Source organism: Eleginops maclovinus, chromosome 6 (genome assembly GCF_036324505.1).
Source record: "Eleginops maclovinus isolate JMC-PN-2008 ecotype Puerto Natales chromosome 6, JC_Emac_rtc_rv5, whole genome shotgun sequence".
Classification (NCBI taxonomy): Eukaryota; Metazoa; Chordata; class Actinopteri; order Perciformes; family Eleginopidae; genus Eleginops; species Eleginops maclovinus.
The window spans coordinates 17080979-17098571 of NC_086354.1; the positions used below are offsets into that span (position 1 = coordinate 17080979).

At 38.2% G+C, this 17593-nt stretch overlaps 2 protein-coding genes across 2 annotated transcripts in view; one reads left to right on the top strand and one right to left on the bottom strand.

The window, feature by feature from the left end:
• The first annotated feature begins 4327 nt into the window (after positions 1-4327).
• tmie (transmembrane inner ear) lies at positions 4328-13461 on the top strand. Its single transcript, XM_063886742.1, has 4 exons — positions 4328-4739; positions 6915-7032; positions 7854-8003; positions 13151-13461. The coding sequence occupies exons 1-4, from the start codon at positions 4629-4631 to the stop codon at positions 13459-13461; spliced, it is 690 nt and encodes a 229-aa protein (XP_063742812.1). The 5' UTR covers positions 4328-4628.
• Positions 13462-13639: 178 nt separating this feature from the next.
• The window catches only part of pth1r (parathyroid hormone 1 receptor), a 40837-nt gene continuing 36883 nt past the window's right edge, over positions 13640-17593 (bottom strand). The window contains exon 13 of the mRNA XM_063884876.1: positions 13640-17541. Within this exon, the coding sequence (XP_063740946.1) occupies positions 17179-17541 (363 nt within the window). The 3' untranslated portion in view covers positions 13640-17178. The remainder of the gene's footprint in view (positions 17542-17593) is intronic.

A 17593-nucleotide genomic window follows, 5' to 3' on the forward strand; every position in this document is an offset into this window, starting at 1 on the left:
CTCAGCACCTACTGTCCTCTCACCAAGGTATTTGTCTCCAAATGCTACTGTGTTGTTTTCTATATAGTTGTATTTTTTATATTTTGTGAATACCTTATTGTACAGTATGTTTCTGTAAACAAATCTATATTTTATATATATATAATATATTCCTGTCCCTTTTTCTGCAACAACCAAAAATCGCCCCTGGGGATCGATAAGGGTATCTCAATGTTTAAGCCACTCTGAGGGCAAGTCCCCTTGAAGAACACATTTGTTTAACCAGTCCCTTAACACATGCTGACACAATGGCTTTGACATTTTGCTCTTGAATACAATCACTGCCAGTGGGAGTTTCTGCCTCAGGGAGATGTGTGCATAAGCACGGCTGCTAACAGGATGCTGATTTATTAAGTTTTACCTTTATCTGAGAGTTCACAGTGTAGAGAGAGATAGAAAATAATTGGGAGAGACAAAAGGGGATGACATGCCAGCTGAGCCACCTCGAAGCCCCAGGAGGCTGGCAGAGAAATATGTTTTCTGTTTATGCTTTATGAATATAAATGTTTTGTCTTGACACAATCACATCCGATGATTAATGCTTAATGGGTCTCATTATGTTTGCACAGGCTAATAAACTGGCTTTATTTAGTGCGCTATGTAAAGGTGGTAAAAAAAAAATGCTCAGATATTTTAAGCTTCCGAGACAATCCCTAATGAGTTCCTTTATTAAAGCAGAGCGCCACTCAATTTAAAAAATGTAGATATGTTGTGCTTATTTATGTCACCACCCCATCCTATATACTCTGTTGTCTGTCATCTATCTTATGTAACGGATCTGTTATTCTGTAAAAACATAGAAAGTGGGACATGCTTGTATAACATAACACAAATGAACAGGCCCCAAGCTCTAGCACCCTAATTTCCCTCTACACTGGTAACAGGTGTTAATGGCTCCAAGCATGTCTTTTCTATCGCACAGAATATAACTCAACATTTGGCCATAGGACGGAAATGTCAAGCACTTCCAGTAAATCCCGACGGAGGAGGACTTTTGACTCCCTGTATTACAAGACAAGTGAATTGACCTTCAGTGTTTGATACTTGAAGATGCAACACATCCTTCTTAGCCAATTCTTCACCAACACATCCAGATAGTAGTAAGAATACAAAGAGAGATCAATCTGTTTCATTTATTAAGTGGCATGCATCTAACTTTATGTGATCGAAGCATGAGTGCATACACTGCCTGGCCAAGAAAAAGGTCACACACTCTAATATTCGTTGGACCGCCTTTAGCTTTGACTACGGCACGCATTCGCTGTGGCATCGTTTCCACAAGCTTCTGTAATGTCTCAACATTTATTTCTGTCTTGCATTCATTTTTTGCCAAGATCTTGTATTGATGACCGGAGATTCGGACCACTGCTCAAAGTCTTCTCCAGCACATCCCAAAGATTCTCAATCGGGTTCAGGTCTGGACTCTGTGGTGGCCAATCGATGTGTGAAAATGATGTCTCATGCTCCCTGAACCATTCTTTCACAATTTGAGCCCGATGGATCCTGGCATTGTCATCTTGGAACATGCCCGTGCCACCAGGGAAGAAAAAATCCATTGATGGAATAACCTGGTCCTTCAGTATATTCCGGTGGTCAGCTGACCTCATTCTTTGGGCACATAACGTTGTTGAACCTACACCAGACCAACTGCAGCAACCCCAGATTATAGCACTGCCCCCCACAGGCTTGTGACCTTTTTTTTGGGCCGGGCAGTGTATATCAACAATGATTTTGAAAATATGAATAAAAGTTTTGTTGGACTGCATTTGCCTGTCCTTTCTGGGTTTCTTTATTCCATGTTGTCAAATTGTTGAATGTATTTCCTTGTTTTTGTGCTGTGTTTTGTTTCCATATTTTTTTATTTATTTCAAAACAGATTTAGTGCTTCGTGTGTTTTATCTGTTGGGTGTGTTTTCATAATTTGTATTTTGTTCATCCAGTGTACAATTTCCAACACATTTCTTAATACATACAGCATTTGTGAGAATGATAAATAAAACATGGTAAAGCACACGCTCAATCATTTCAATGATTGCGTAACCGTAATACAGATAGACATGTAATAATAAAGGGGTGAATTGGATGTTTAACGTCTTTAAACCTCCATTGAAGACAAATAACATGCCAGGACGGAAAACTATTTGAATGTAAATGTTGGTTCTTGACACATCACCTATTATTGTATTGTTAACAAAAACATTGAAAGCCAGGCTACAGAAAGAGAGTCTGTTCTAAAATAATGTAATGACAAGACATGTAATGTATGTAATGTAAGAGATTCAAAACCCAAAGCTTTATGCAAGCAACATAGCGGGCTCTTTTATATTCCATTCGTGGTGCTGAATCTAGCTGTACTCCTGGTATGGTGATTGCATCCAACACCACTGACAAGAGCCAATCACTGGGAGATGTTTCCGACTAAGGCTGAGGACAAGGGTTCCCATTATCACCAAAACCCCATAGGACGGGGCTGCATTTCCCATTAATCATAACAGGTAAGTCAGATTCAAGTGTGCCACATATGGTCAAGTGATTTCTCCTAGATTAATACACACAATGTATAGTGCTCCAGTTTCTATGGTGATTATGGTGTGAGCCACATTGTTTAATATTTGTAGACAAGACAATTTGTCACTCAAGTTTTAACCTGGACCAAGAAAAGTGTATGTGTATATAATATGCCTTATAGACCTGTACTGATGATGATGCTTGATACTTCAACAGGGTTTCAGGCAGTTGAATGCAGGTATTTCACTGAAATCATTATGTAAACTGCAGGCAAGTCTCATGTCTGGCCATTATCCCCGGGCGCTGCACGATAGCTGCCCACTGCTCCTAGTACTAGGATGGGTTAAATGCAGAGGACTAATTTCACTGTGTGTGCTCTGCTGTGTGCATGCATGTGACAAATAAAGAGGGTTTCATCCTCCGATTCTATCTATCTAGTATGGGTTTGAAAATTGGATTTTAAGTGCACAATAGAAGCTGAGGTGAGGTTGGTGCCAAAGTACCTCATGCCAATATGATCTATTCAAATGGACAGGATGTACTTTTAGAGCACATGATATCAATGTTGGTCTAAACTCAGCATCGTAAGCATTTGTGACCGGCCACAGCAAAATGAAAATCCAATATACACCATCTGCCCTGCAAGGTTGGCATCTAGCTTATAAACATAGTGTAGCATTTATCAGTTAAGGGCCAGATATTTTACTCAGGAGTTGGTACTTAACTACAAACATAGCTTAACCATCATCCTGTGGCGATATCACAGACATTTCCAAACCAAGCTGGCCCCCTGTTCTTCCCATTCATTTTGACCTCAACTACACATCTGTATTGTTTAGTATCTTGCATAGTTGTGGTTATTGCGGTCACAAACACTGTCCACAGACACACACAGACGCATTGTGGTGAAAAGAAAATAAGTTCTGCTATTGCAACTGGTAAAGAAATAGAAACATTCATTGACCCTGAAACAAGCAACTGTCTGCTTTACACATTGGATGTGTGAATGTGCAAAAGCTTAAATTGCAATATTGCGATACTGGAATGAATTGATATACTATTTTACTATGGTATTACATTTTTCTAGGGTCTTTCAGAGGGATAATTATATTGTCATGATTTCCTGTGCACTGCTGTGTCTGGTGTACTGGTTGTTTAAAAGGTAAAGAATTTATAAGCAAAACATAAAATTAGCTAATAGAAAGGTATAGTACTTTAAACCACATACAGCATTGTACGAACATTTTAGAGCCCTGCCTATTATCTGGACCAGCTGTGACATTAAAGATACATTAAACAGATGTAACATTTAGTAGCCTATAGACTTTCTTATTCTTTATGAGCTTTAAACGGAACTTGTTGGCTTTAAATTGTAAAGTAACTTGTAACTTGTTACGGATTCTTTTATTGAATTGAATACTTTTTCCATCTCTGGAAACATCATAGATTAACAGCAAACACTACACAAACACACTTATGACCATTTGACCGGATTGCTCTTTTCTTAGTCACATTGGAAATACTTGTTTCCACGGCACATTGGTTTGACATATTCTGCTACAGAGAAGGGAGGAGGCTGTGAGCATTTTCACACTCCAGTTTCTAAGGCAATAAAAATGATGACGCTCACAGCCAATTGCTTCACTGTCCTGCGCAGGCCAACCTCATGGCTAACTGCACTGCCCAGTGCCCATCCCCCCACACTGTGCACACTGCCTGTCCCCAGCAGGATGAACTGACTGTAAACCACACCAGGTCTATTGATTAATTAATGTACCCTAACTGCAGGCTTGGCTCCCTGCATAGTAGTGGAGCAGTTTTCAGCTGCCTGCAGTGGCGTCTGCCTGTGTTTATGCAGTGTTGAGGGGGAAAGGCAAAAACAAGAGGAGCAAAGCCGCAGACAACTGTAGATGGGAGGAAAGCGTGAGCACCATAGTCACCATTAATCACCAAAGGGCCATTGTGGTCCTGTCCTCTAAACAGCGCCAGCGCAGGCAGGAAGACAGAGATAAAGAAGAAGAGAGGAAGAGGCAAAGGGACAGAGGGGGCAGGGTGGCTGCAGGGAGAAAGAGGGGGAGAGAATGGTTGGGGATCAGCCTGTATGTCCACCTCAGCCCCTGCTGCGAGGCTGGGGAGCTCTGTTGCTGTCTCAGTGTCTGTCCTCCGTGTTCTCCCAGGTCCCGGATCCTGAGGTAAGAGCCTGATACTCCACCGTGTCCTCCACAGGTCCCCCTCTGAGGATGGACTATCCTGAGGGTTTTCTGTGATGGGTGCTTGTGTTTGCCGTTTAAAGGTTGCTTTATGTAATTTCTACTTGTTTGCTTGCCTGAGAGGCTGCTTGTGTTATTGTTGAAAAGACAGGGAACATTTGTAGAAACCTGATACATTATATGGTATTACATGAATAGCCGAGCCACATGTGTTTTTTATGGTGGCAAACGAGGATAACATGACGAGTTGTGGTACGACAAGTTGTTTTTGTGCTGAACAGAAGGGGGTTACGTTTTACAAAATATGACTACAATGTTTTGACTACAAACAAACAATGAAATTATTCTGCCTCTGAAAAATAGACCATTTGGCTACTTTCTTTGCAGTGCCCATGTAGAAACAGGACTAAAAATATGAAATACTATATTATTATTACTGAAAAAAGAGTCTAATATATACAATTGTATTATAGTAAACAAATGAGTGGTTGTATATTGAAACAAACTATAGACACACAGGAAATAGAACCGAAATGTGGTAGGATGGTGCATGCTTGCAATTATTCAGTGTAAAGAAATCTTATTGTAAGTCAATGCTTTGTAATTGGTCTTTTTATAATACATGTCATAACTAAACCTGTAACCCAAGGCTGGTTTTTCTATTTTTAGATGATAATCCTCCATTCTATTGCACTAATCTTCCTCGATAAGGATCTTCTTAAAAAAGAACAAAGCAAAATCTCTAAAGAGGAAGAATTTAATAATGTAATGATAAATCTAACTGACCAACCATCCAACAAAACTATGATATACATTTGGGTATAAAATGGTAAACAAAGGTCATTTGAGGTCAATAATCTCCTGAATTTGTGTTGTTTGTTCCACCAGGATACTTGAGGCTTATCATCGCTAATCCTGTCCAATAAGAGGACCCAGAGGAACGGATTTACCATTATATAATCGCACTTGAAGCAAAACTAGTTATTATTTAAGACAAGCTCTAAATATCCCTATCAATGCTAATCCTTCTTTGGGAGTTGTGAATAAAAAAAAGATTGTAAAGTCATTCAGATCATTTTTTCATGGAGTTTCTTTGTTCAAGTTCACAGTCCCTCTTGTGTCCTCCTCAGCAGACACACAGAGGCCCTGAAGACAGACTGTGCTGTCACATGTCACATAATGTCTAGCTGAAGCCTATCAGGTCTGACAAACATCAACAACTGGTTGAAAAATTGTTCTTTTGCCCATTTTTTTGCTTGGAGTCTCACATGGCACCAAGGAAAAAGCACATGGAAATGTTGGAAAAGGTGCAAAAAAGAAGCTCTTCTGATCTATTTGGTGACTTTCACATGAACCCTAGAAAAGTTGCCCTGAAAGCGTCAAGACAAGACATCAGTGTGCGCTTACAATGTTTTCTATCTCTCATTTTGAAACATATAAGTGAACACTGACATGCAAATTGTTTCCTTTACAGTATATGTACATATGTGTTAAATTAAACACACACATTGATAATGTTTTCTTCAATGTATTTCCACTGAAGAGAAAAGAGTTCCTTTTTTTTTCTCATGCTGTTGCAGATCCTCAGTCCCTAAGTGTTTGCTACATCACTGTGACAGGTTATTCTCAGAACATTTTTTCAATTTCAGCACATCATGGTGTTATCAGTAAAGGCAGCAATTGTAATAAGTGTTAGCTGATACATTGCTTGTAGGAAGGTTTATGGACTAAAGTGTAGAGTTTCCAAAACAACCTTGTATCATCCAATCAAGTGATCGATATACAGGACAGGGAGAAATCCTCACAATGATTCTATCAGTGAACAAACACTCTAATGCTCCAACAAAAAAAAACAGTGATCCAAGCCATCGATCTAACATACACAAACAAACACACACACACACACTCTCACCACTTTATATTATTATTCCCCAATCCGTAGCTCTGGTGATAGAGGGTGTTTTGAAATTCAAAAAGAAGTTTGTGTTGCTCAAAAATTGCCTGTGTTTTGAAAACAAAGTTAGAAAGAAAATAAATGTGATGAACATGTCAACCGTGTAGTATGAAATCATTGAATTGACCCTCACAGATTTTGGCCAACAAAGGTTTAGGTTGCAGATGAAGAAACTCAAAAAATCTATGTCTCTCTTTCCACAGCTGTTGCCCACTGATCCTCCGAAGAAGCCGGACCCCATCACCTCAGAGTCTGTTGTTTTCTGGGGGCTGCGGTTGTGGCAGGTCATTGCCATCTTTTCCGTGTTTGTTTTAGCAATTGGTCAGTATACCTCTTGAAATATGTTTTTAACCTCCACAAACTATTCTTCAAGTAGACTGAAAACTTGGGAATTAACTGCAGGCCAAAGATTTTAATGCATGCAATTATCTGCCACTTAGTGATTATCAACCACAATCTGATAAGTAATGATATAGAGATTTTTCAGGAAAGGCAAGGGGTTTCCAGGAGTGAGTCACAGAGGCAGCAACTAAGGAAAAAGAACATAATTGCACTGTTATGCAAAGTGCAATTGCGTAGGCATACGGTATTAGACACTTTCTGATAAGTTACATTATTCTAGTGTCATCTAGCCGTGCAGGTAGCTATGATTTGATTTGTGTGGTATTTAAAGGACTCAGATTTTCATTTTCAACAGGTCTGCAGACATGTAAAGCTTGTTGAATCTTTAGTTGGAAAAAATATTCACATGCTAACTCAATGCTGATATTAACTATCTTCTTTTCTTGTCTTTTTTCTATAATCTTTTTAAGGCTAGCATGCTGAAATTTAAGACGTAGCAACAAAAATCTCAGCTGAGGATTTGTTTTACTGTTGTGGATGAGACAAATAAAAGATTTAACCTGAAACTTTAATTATCAGCCTTTGAAATGAACCAAAAACTAATTTTCAAGGCAATCTACCCAGCAGCTGTTGCGATATTTTACTATAAAACACAGTTGTGAAAGTGGTGATCATTCTTATATATCTAAATGTATGTAGGTGCCTTAAAAATACCTAAACCTATCATCATAGATAGGATGTTGTAATTGTCAAGACTTTCCTAATGAGCTCATTGTGTCCCCTCTCCTCTCTCTTTTCAGTCATCACTCTTTGTTGTATATTCAAATGTCGAATTCCAAGAACCAAAAAGGAAATAGAGGCACGAAATCTGCAAAGACAGGCCGCCAAGAAATACGCCAACACATTAGAGACAGTGCCACCTCTTAATGAGTTGACTGAGATCCCAGGATGTAAGTACCTTTCTCTAATATCTTTCCAATATGAATGGGACTATCAACGTGGTCGTATTAACAAGCTGAGATACACAAGCTCTTTCCTGAAATCATTCTTATTTGTGTTTTGTTTTTTTTGTGCATGGGTTTGCTTTTAATTTGAAGATGCAATTTTCAACTTCAAATGCCTGTGGCACCAAATAAAATACGTAGAATAAGAAAATAAAGTAAGATAAATAAGACTGTATAAAACATTGTTGCCCTGTAACAATTATAAACCACATGTATATGATGCCCCTTAATCCCGTATTATTGCTTTACACGATAGAACGCCATAGAGGCGAGAAAAAAAGGATTACCAATTATTTGTTCTTAAAGCTCTGGATCTGGGTTTCTATATCTAGGAAGAGAAGCATTTTTATGTACAGAATTGATCTTTTAACCCAAAAGGTCTTACAAGACTCTTTGCTCATTTTGTGGTTAAGTCTACCTGGACATCTGTTGACATCTTCACTAGACCAGTTGTAATTTCTAATTGTCTTCTTCTCACCTCACAAAACTGCTGCACTTGTGTCAGATCTTTTTGCTGTATTAAATTAAAGTTCCTTTCCTTTCCTCTTCTCTCTTCTTCTTTTCTCTTTTACACTCTTCTCTTCTTCCAGCTGCCCCAGATGCATCTGCAGTTCAAACAGTCTCTGAACAGGTCCAAACTCAAAGTGCCAACAACAGCCAGCTCTCAGTAGTTAGGGTCAGCGAGGAGCAACCCGACTCTCTCACCTTGCCCGAGACAGGATGAATGTTTCCCTCTTTTTCTTCTTCCTTTATCTTCCTGCAGACTTTTCTCTTCGCTAAGTGGCTTTAAAGTACACAGTTCATACACTGACAAGTGGCCACTTTAAAAGTCCTCTTCATGCAACACCCATCCATCTGGTCTTCCTATGCTATTTGATGTATCTTGCAAGAGGCAAACAAGTATGCATCTCTCATTCAACCACATCACTTTAGAAATCTATGGCCAGAAAATAGAGTTTGAACTTTGCAAAGTTAGTAGTAGTAGTGCTGCAGTAACTCTGTATGTGCAGAAGAAATTACTTAAACTGTGACAACAAAACTCAGATTGTCATGTTTTTGCAAATTAAGTTACTTACAGTAAAAGCAGCCAGACATTTTTTTGTTTATACTTGTATATTTTTTAGGTTTTCTTTTGAAAAAGATCTGTTTAATAAAGATGATATGTTGCTTCATTCATATTTGAATGGAAATGTCAACAGCATATACCTATGAGTGTGGAAAATTGCTACTACTGTAAGCTGTGAAAATGGTAATGCATGCAGCATGATGTCTGGGCTCTGTATTTGCCTTTTTCCCTTCCTACCTGCCTGTTTGCTCTCCTTGGGTTAGCTTTGAATAAAGCAAATCATTCACACTACGTCCAGCTGGTTTAATTAAATATAATCATTGATGTCAGCGACACCGGTCTCATCTGTATTTTAATGTTCTAGTCTTAACTTCTCCTTTCTTTTTCTTTCTCTTTCCCTATTCCTCAGGAATGTTATGTGTTGCCTTGTTTATACGTCTAAGACATCTTAGCTGCATAGCAGTGTTTTTTCTCAGGTTAAGAAATCTGATGAATATAAGGACTGACATCTGTTTGTTCCTCTGGTTGATATATTACGAGTTCAAGTGCAAAAATACATTCATTGGTACTTGAGTAGTTAACTGTGGAAGGGAAAGCATTGAGCTGTTGATAACTTTTTCTTGCATGATAACTGTGTCAAACAAGATCTTCCTTAGAGGGGAGTGGGGGGTTCACATGCTAAACCTACTTTGGCGAGAGCATTCATATAACTTCAATCCCTAGTGTAGTTTGGGGAGTTGATATAATACGCATTGGAGTAAATCCTCTTTTGTGATTCTATAACTAATCAAACTAATCAACCATGAGCCTCTGGGAGACGGGGAGGTACACTGACTGCAGCCTATATAATTAATAAAGAATAAGGATGAGCACATTTGCTATCTGTTCTCAACCATGAACTCCAAACTACCCATATTGTGATGTTGCCTCCGCATTAACTTAGGATGAGGGAAATGTACATGTAAAGCAAAGATGCGAACTGCTGAATCCCAAAGTGATTATGTCGTGCTTAGAGCAAACAGGGGAAAAAAAAAATGCGATAACATCCGACAAACCAAATGACCACATACAGAATGTGAAGAGTGCATGTAGTTTCGTCGAATGATGTAAAAATCTCAATATAAAATGAAAGTCATAATCAGAAGTCTTTTTCTTTTTTTCTTCTTTTTAAATGGGGGCTTGATTATGCAAAGCAGAGCACACTTCCAGAGCAATCAGAACGAACAACACAAAATATAACTTTAGCACATAATTCAATGTGACAAATGAGGTTGAGGAAATGCCCACTCTTATCCATGGGATGTGTGCATGAATACATTTTTCACCCAAAACAGTAGTAAAATCTGATTATGGATTTGTAGAAAAACATCCTTTGTTTTTGCACTGTTCAGATATGGGACATTTCCCATTAAGAATGTCTCTGATCTTTGGTTTTCCTCATTCTTACCTGGCTGTCAAAAGCAAGTACGTGGCCAATATCTGTTGCAACACAGGGCATACAGAGAATGAGGCCACACAGGTCTATTCTCTGTCTAACACCCCCTCTCCTCCTCCAAGCATTAAATACAAGGAAGAAAAAGACAGAGCTGTGAATCAATCTGTCCGTTTTACTTCCTTCACTTATCTGCCATCAACTCCCACCAGACCTGCTTGTACACAGTACAAATTGCATGATTTCAAGTGGTTGGAAATGAAAGAATGTTCTTATTGTCACCAAACAGTTTCAGCTGTTGTTTTTAACAATCATCAAACACCTTTCTGAAACATCTGCTATAATTCCGACTGGACAGCAAGTCGTTTAGGCTCATAGCACGCCACCTGATGAGTGACAGACTTGTGAAAAGGAATTTGGTCTAGTTACAAGTCCGGCGTTGTTCCTCAGGAGGAAAAACACATTTTTAAAATGAAACAGGCAATATTTGTTATATCAGTAAGACAGCTTGTTGCTAGCAGTAACATCCCTTCGGTTTAAATTTCCAATTTTGTCAGGAACACTGAGCCGGGATTTCCTTAAAATGTCACAATGTCAAAATGCCCTGTGCCCCCAAGTTTGATAAAAAATTCTACCAGCAGTATCTGGAGCTGAACTTTTAACATTTAAAGGTGGTGTTAGGGTTAAGACCTTTTGTAGAGGGCATTGTTAACCTTTAATTATTCCTCTACTATACACAGTATGGAAAAAGCAAGACTCATGGCACCAGCACTCAAAGTTTGGTCGAAATTAGAACAATGTGGATGTCAAACAATGTCAAGTTCTGACATTTAATTACAGCTCTTCATTTTCTCATCACCAACCCACTCTTTAACCCGTTGCATCATCCCTCCAAGTTGTGTCTAAATCTGACTGGTAGGCTATATAAAGACACAGTGCAACAAAAAAGAACTGATGAGTGGAAGAGAAATGCCCAGGGATAAGACTGGTAGACACAAAGACATCTATTCACAAACATTCTGATGGTTGGTTGATTATTCTAAGACAAATAGATTAACCCAACACAGGAAAACACGGGACCAAAATAATTTCAGGTTTAGCCTGACCCCTCTGGCAAAGTTTGACATTTGGTGTGTGTTTGTCATTGGGTTTCTTGGCCTGCGTTTGTGTATCGAGTGTCTCTGCAGCATTTGTAAAGCACCTAAGAAATGTTTGCTTTGCTCTAGGAAAAAAGAGTCTTGGAAGCTCTGTTTGGCCCCGACTGGAGAAGGTCCTTTGAGCAATTTTCACAGTTTTTAAGCAATAGATGCCGAAGTGTAAAATCACACCGATGTTTCTTTCTGTATAAAATGTAATTAGTTAATTCATGCCTACGGCTGTTCCATATATTTTAGGGGGTCAGTTAGCTCAGCGTCAGCTTTATTTGATAGGTGCATCTTTCATATGGAAAATTGGTCAATGTTGAATGTTATTCCTGAAAGAGAACGCTGTGCATATTTTGGCTCTGATGTTCATGAGCAGTGGAAACCTTTGAATTCTGGTCAGTGAATTTGAGTTTTCATTATTTATTTATTTGAATATTTTTACAAATAAATGAGACAAAAGCAAAATGTATCAAAAGAAGAAGCTACAGCCTTATCTCCACATGCAGACATCTTGTTGGAAAAAGATCAGCATTTATGAATGCAAGCGTGTGGGTGCAATTACACAAAGAAAATTCACAAGTTTATATATATGATAGATATTTGGAAAATATCATCCAAACAACTCTTTTATCTGTCTGTTAAATATGCAACTAAAACCAAGTTTCGCTTGGCAATAAGACTAGAAAAAGGGGGAGGTGGCTATTATTTTTCTGTTGAAAGATTACTTAAATTATCTGAAGTCCAACTGAAGTGTTTTTGATCGAGTGCAAATATGCGGGTAAAGTTATGTGATGAACTGTTCTTTTTTCAGGAGCAGTAACACAAGTCTTTATCTTCTAGTTATCGTAATCTTCTACAAAATGTTATTTTAACCAGACTTTTTGTATAAAAACAAACAATATATATATTTTTAATAAGCTTTAGGGGTTTTTTAGGTATATTTTGTTACATTTGGACAGAGCTCGGTTAACTCTTCTCTATAGTCTGTATGCTAAGCTGACATACTACTAGCGGTAGCTTCAAGGAGCTGTAACCATCGTCTCATCGAACTCTCAACTAGGTACATGTTGCTGAAAAGTTAAAATATTCTTTAAGGTGTAAATGTGTTTGACAAGTATCTTATAACCAAGATAATAATCTTCACTTCCTCTGTTAGCCATGATACTCCCTCAGGGCATCCACTGATAAATAATAACAAACAGGAAAAACTTTCTCTGTCTGTCTCACACAAAACAGTAAACTTTAGTCTTATTTCTCATAGAGAAATTACACCAAACAATCCAATTTAAGGAATAAATAGACCATGCTTATTAGTACAGATAGAAACAGATGCCACTTCATTAAATGCATCCTAATTAGCCCCACATTCTGTTGGAACAAAATCTTCCTCCCACTTAGCGTTACAGGCAGGACCCAGATGATACCTTAATGATTTTTTTGTATTCCACAGCTGCGAAAGCAGAAGAAAAAGAGGAGGTAACAACCGTTTCCGGCAAAGTGGATGCGGATAAAGGAGAGAAGAAGACCAAGGAGGGAAAGAAGGATGGCAAAGCTGCTAAAGGGGGGAAAGATGAAAAGGATGCGTCAACAAAGAAGGGTGAAAAAGGTGAACAGGGATCATCCAAGAAAGAAGCCGGTGAAGGGAAAGGAAAGAAATCTGGAGATAAGGGAGACAAAGGAGACAAAGGAGAAAAGGGAGGCAAAGGAGAAAAAGGAGGAAAAGCAGGAGCTAAAGGTGGAGCTAAAAAAGCTCAAAAGTGATCTCTGCTTTTACAGGACAGAAAAAATGATTTCATATTTATCATATTTATGCATTTTGCACACTTTTTTTCTAAGATGAAATTTGTATATTATATTTGAAATAAAGATCTTATAAGAACATGCCTTTGTTTATGTACTTCAGAGTAATGAAAGTTGCAAGAATGTGTGTACAGTCAAATTACAGATGTATTATTTTATTCACAATTCACTGATGAACATTAGAGAACAGAAAACACCGTACTATTTTAATCCAATTTTACACTGATATCTACAACGTGCCTAAATCACTACAGAGTGATGAGAAGGCGAAAATGCAAACACTGCCCACATACTATATTTAAAGCATGAAGACCAATGTTGACTGCACTGAGTACATTTCGGCACGAGATAAATAAAAAACAACCACACATTTTATATACTTCCATGAGAGGTATCTTAAAACAATGAATTACAACAGTAGCTCTGTGAAGATTGGCCTTATTGTACACTTGATTCCAAAACACAATCATTTTACAAGATACAATCAGAACAAATTACTTTTATAGAGTATTAAAGTGCTCAAATATAATTATCCACATTTTCTTTTTTTATATTTCTTTTTCCAATACCATCCACCTTTTAATTAAAAAAAAACTGTCATACACAAACGTTAGATAATGTTTACTAGCACGTTGGCAATAAGTGGAAAGCCTGATTGAATTTGGACAATCGCATTAATAACATATTTTACAGCTATACACTTGAAGGGTTATAAATTCAGAAAAAGGTTCCAGATTTGTCAGAGAGATGCGATACATAACAGCTAAAAGTAGCTTAATAAATATGAAAGGATCTTTGGAGATCTTCAAATACTGTATTATCAAGAGACAAAGGTCTCACTCTACCCTTTCACTGCAGCCTCCTGTAATTAGTGTTGTAGTCAATACACTCATTCGCAAGTTGTAATAATGACCAAAGCCCGCTTCTTGAAATTCCACTGCTTATTATTGGTTCTTGTATTGTTGTATATTGTTGAGGTTACTGATATGTAGTTTCATTGTTTTAAGTCATATAAAAAACAGGGCTATTTAGCTTCAAGCAAACATTATTCAGGAATGAGTAAATAGTGCATTTGTGAGGGATTATTTTCAGCTGCCGATTGTTACACAATAGGTGAGCTTGTACGCATTTATACACCCTGGAGGTGTTTTGTGAGATTTACTTAACATTAACTACAGTGCCCACATTCGTTGTTATTAGGCAACATGTCACCCGGTACAACAATGTGTGTCCATATTGTGTTTCAAATAGATTTTAGAAAATAATAGACATGTATGACGCAGAGGTATAAGTTATATTAGACTTTCTGTGTGTCAGTTCTCTGTTTGTTTTGGTACTTTTATGGCATTTGTTAAAATAGGGAAACATAGGTTATAACCAGCCTTTTAAAAATCAAATTAATGGAAAGATTTTTTGTAAAGATATCTGATTCATTTGTTAAATATAAATTACTTTTAGCTATATTTACTTTTTTTGTAGGCCAGTAAAAACTAGAGCTGGCACTGCTTTAACCTTTTAAACCAGACTAAGAGCACATAGTTTAATGGATCTAGCATCAGGGGGAACACAACTGAGAGCACGATTCAGTCAGTGTGAAGTCATCAAAACAACAAAGAAGCACGGCGGGACAAGAAAGCTTGACGGTCAGGACTGTAGGATGTAAAGAAATGAGGGAAAATACTACGTACAATATTAGCTTTGGTCACATAAAATAAGTGATGTGAGGTAAGACTCTCACAACTCCATCAGACAAATAACCAAACAGTGATATATTAAGCACTTGAGAACCAATTCCATGTAGAGGAACACAACTGCCTTAAATATGAATGATCTTGGTGTTTCAAATTGTCTTCTGATTTGTCTTAATGCTATTTACATTAGAATATTTACAATGAAATTTCAATCTTTGTGGGTGCTCCATAACTCTATTTCTATCTACCTACCAGTAGCAAGTCATTTTTATGACAGAGAGGGTGGTTTTAAGACGTTTTGGTCAGTGTAAACAAGATGGTTAATGAACAAACAAAAAGCATTTCACAATAACCTTCCTCTCCCTCTCAGCATTTCAGGCCTTTTCTCTTTGGTTTAACAGATAATGTTTTCTTAACCAGCAACGTATGCAGATTAAATGAGATAAATTACAAATCACGGAGTGTAGAATGTCTTGCAGTATGCTTCATTAAATGCTTACTTCGTTTGAATGCCATTCGTGACCTGTTAATATATTCGGCAGTTATGTTTAGAAATATATACATTATCTAATATTGCAAACATTCTGTAAACAAACATGATTTAAAAACAACCATTGAAACATATAGCTTTATAACAATACACATGAACACTATTAGCTCACAACTAGAATGTATTTCTGATCTTTGTAAACATTGTGACTTGTATATAATGTACACATCAAAAAGCAGCATACCACTGGACCATCTGTACAAATAACTGTGTGTTATTAATTTCTGGGTTTTCCTTCCTTTCCACCAAAAATGTCACTCTTGGAATTATTGTGGAATTGGAGATTTCCTTGGAATCCTCATTTAATTAACATTCCTCTCAAATATAGGACTGCTTCCTTCACCCTGTGTTTTTAAAGGGGGTCCCGTCTTGTGAAAACTGTGTGGGGGCATATGATACCTTTTAATTACCTTTTTACCTCAACTAACCCTGTACCTGATGCTAAGGACAGAGACAGTCTTCAAAGAGATATTCTTTGTATATTTGGCATCATGGTGTGCGTGTGTGTGTGTGTGTGTGTGTGTGTGTGTGTGTGTGTGTGTGTGTGTGTGTGTGTGTGTGTGTGTGTGTGTGTGTGTGTGTGTGTGTGTGACGGAGGGGTAATCTTGTAGAAAATTTGAATATGAAACATTCATTTGAACACGTCAAAATCAGTTGTAATTAGAGAGGTGAATGCTGGGTTTCTTAAACAGCTGAAATCATACTACATTAAAAAAAAGTCAAATATATATTTAACAGCTTTCTATAAGACACCAACACCCCTAGAAAAATGCTGACCATGATAATACACCACCTAAAAAATACAAAAATAGCTGAGCAACAAAAGAGGGCTTCAATTACCTGAGTACCTTCCCTTTTACACTGAAGTGGATTCATGTCTATGCACAACTAATGAGATACCATGCCAGAAAAAGCGAAAAGATGCCTCAAATTTTTTTAGCTCACCCTACACCTACTTTGTCTGATCACACTGATTAAATCATGCATAAGTAAGTGTCACTAAGTAGACTCAAAATCCACCTGGTTTTACACCAGTGGTTAAGGCTTTCCTGGCAAGTACTGCACTGTATTTAACCCCAGTTTGATGTATGCACAAAACAATGAAACAGAAAACAAAACAACTACAGTCCTGGCAGTGGAAAAGAAACAACAGTCTGTTTTCATCCTTCTACACATTCAATGTGGCAGGTGGTTGGTGACAGAGTTGAGTGACAACATTGACAGTCATCATCTCTGAAATAAAGGTGGCCCAGCACACAAAAGTGATACACCCTTATGCCTTGAACCTCATCTGTCGGGAACGTCCTGGCTTGATTCAAAGCAGGAAAAACTGTCAGTGTTGATACACACAGTCATCCCCTTCAGACCCCCTGAGACTGTTTCATGATTTCATTGATTTTCTTCCAGTTTTCATCCCTACCAACAGTGGCCTGGAGGTCACATGACTGTCTCCCTCTCCTCTTCCACCACAGGTGAGGGTTTCTCGTTCTCGCAGGGCCGTGTATGAGCCGAATGCTCCTCATCAGGAATGTGAAGCTCGTGTCCTGACGAGGGTAAAGAGTTCTCAGAGACTGAGCCGTTCTTCACGTACCCAGGGAGGTTCCTGTGCCCGTTAACAGGCACTGGCCCCAGCCTCGTGGTGAGGTGAAGGGCCAGCGGTCCTCTGGCAGTGACGTTGGTAACACTGGTGTGTGACACCATCGGACCATAGCTGTAAGTGTTGCTGCCGCTCCGAGCTTTCCTTTTGAAGTCCAGGGCCAAAGTCCTCCTGCTCCAGGACTTTTTGATCTCAGCTTGCACCTAATATCAGATAGACATTAGTCAGTCATGTAGGAGCTTAAAAATCATGCAG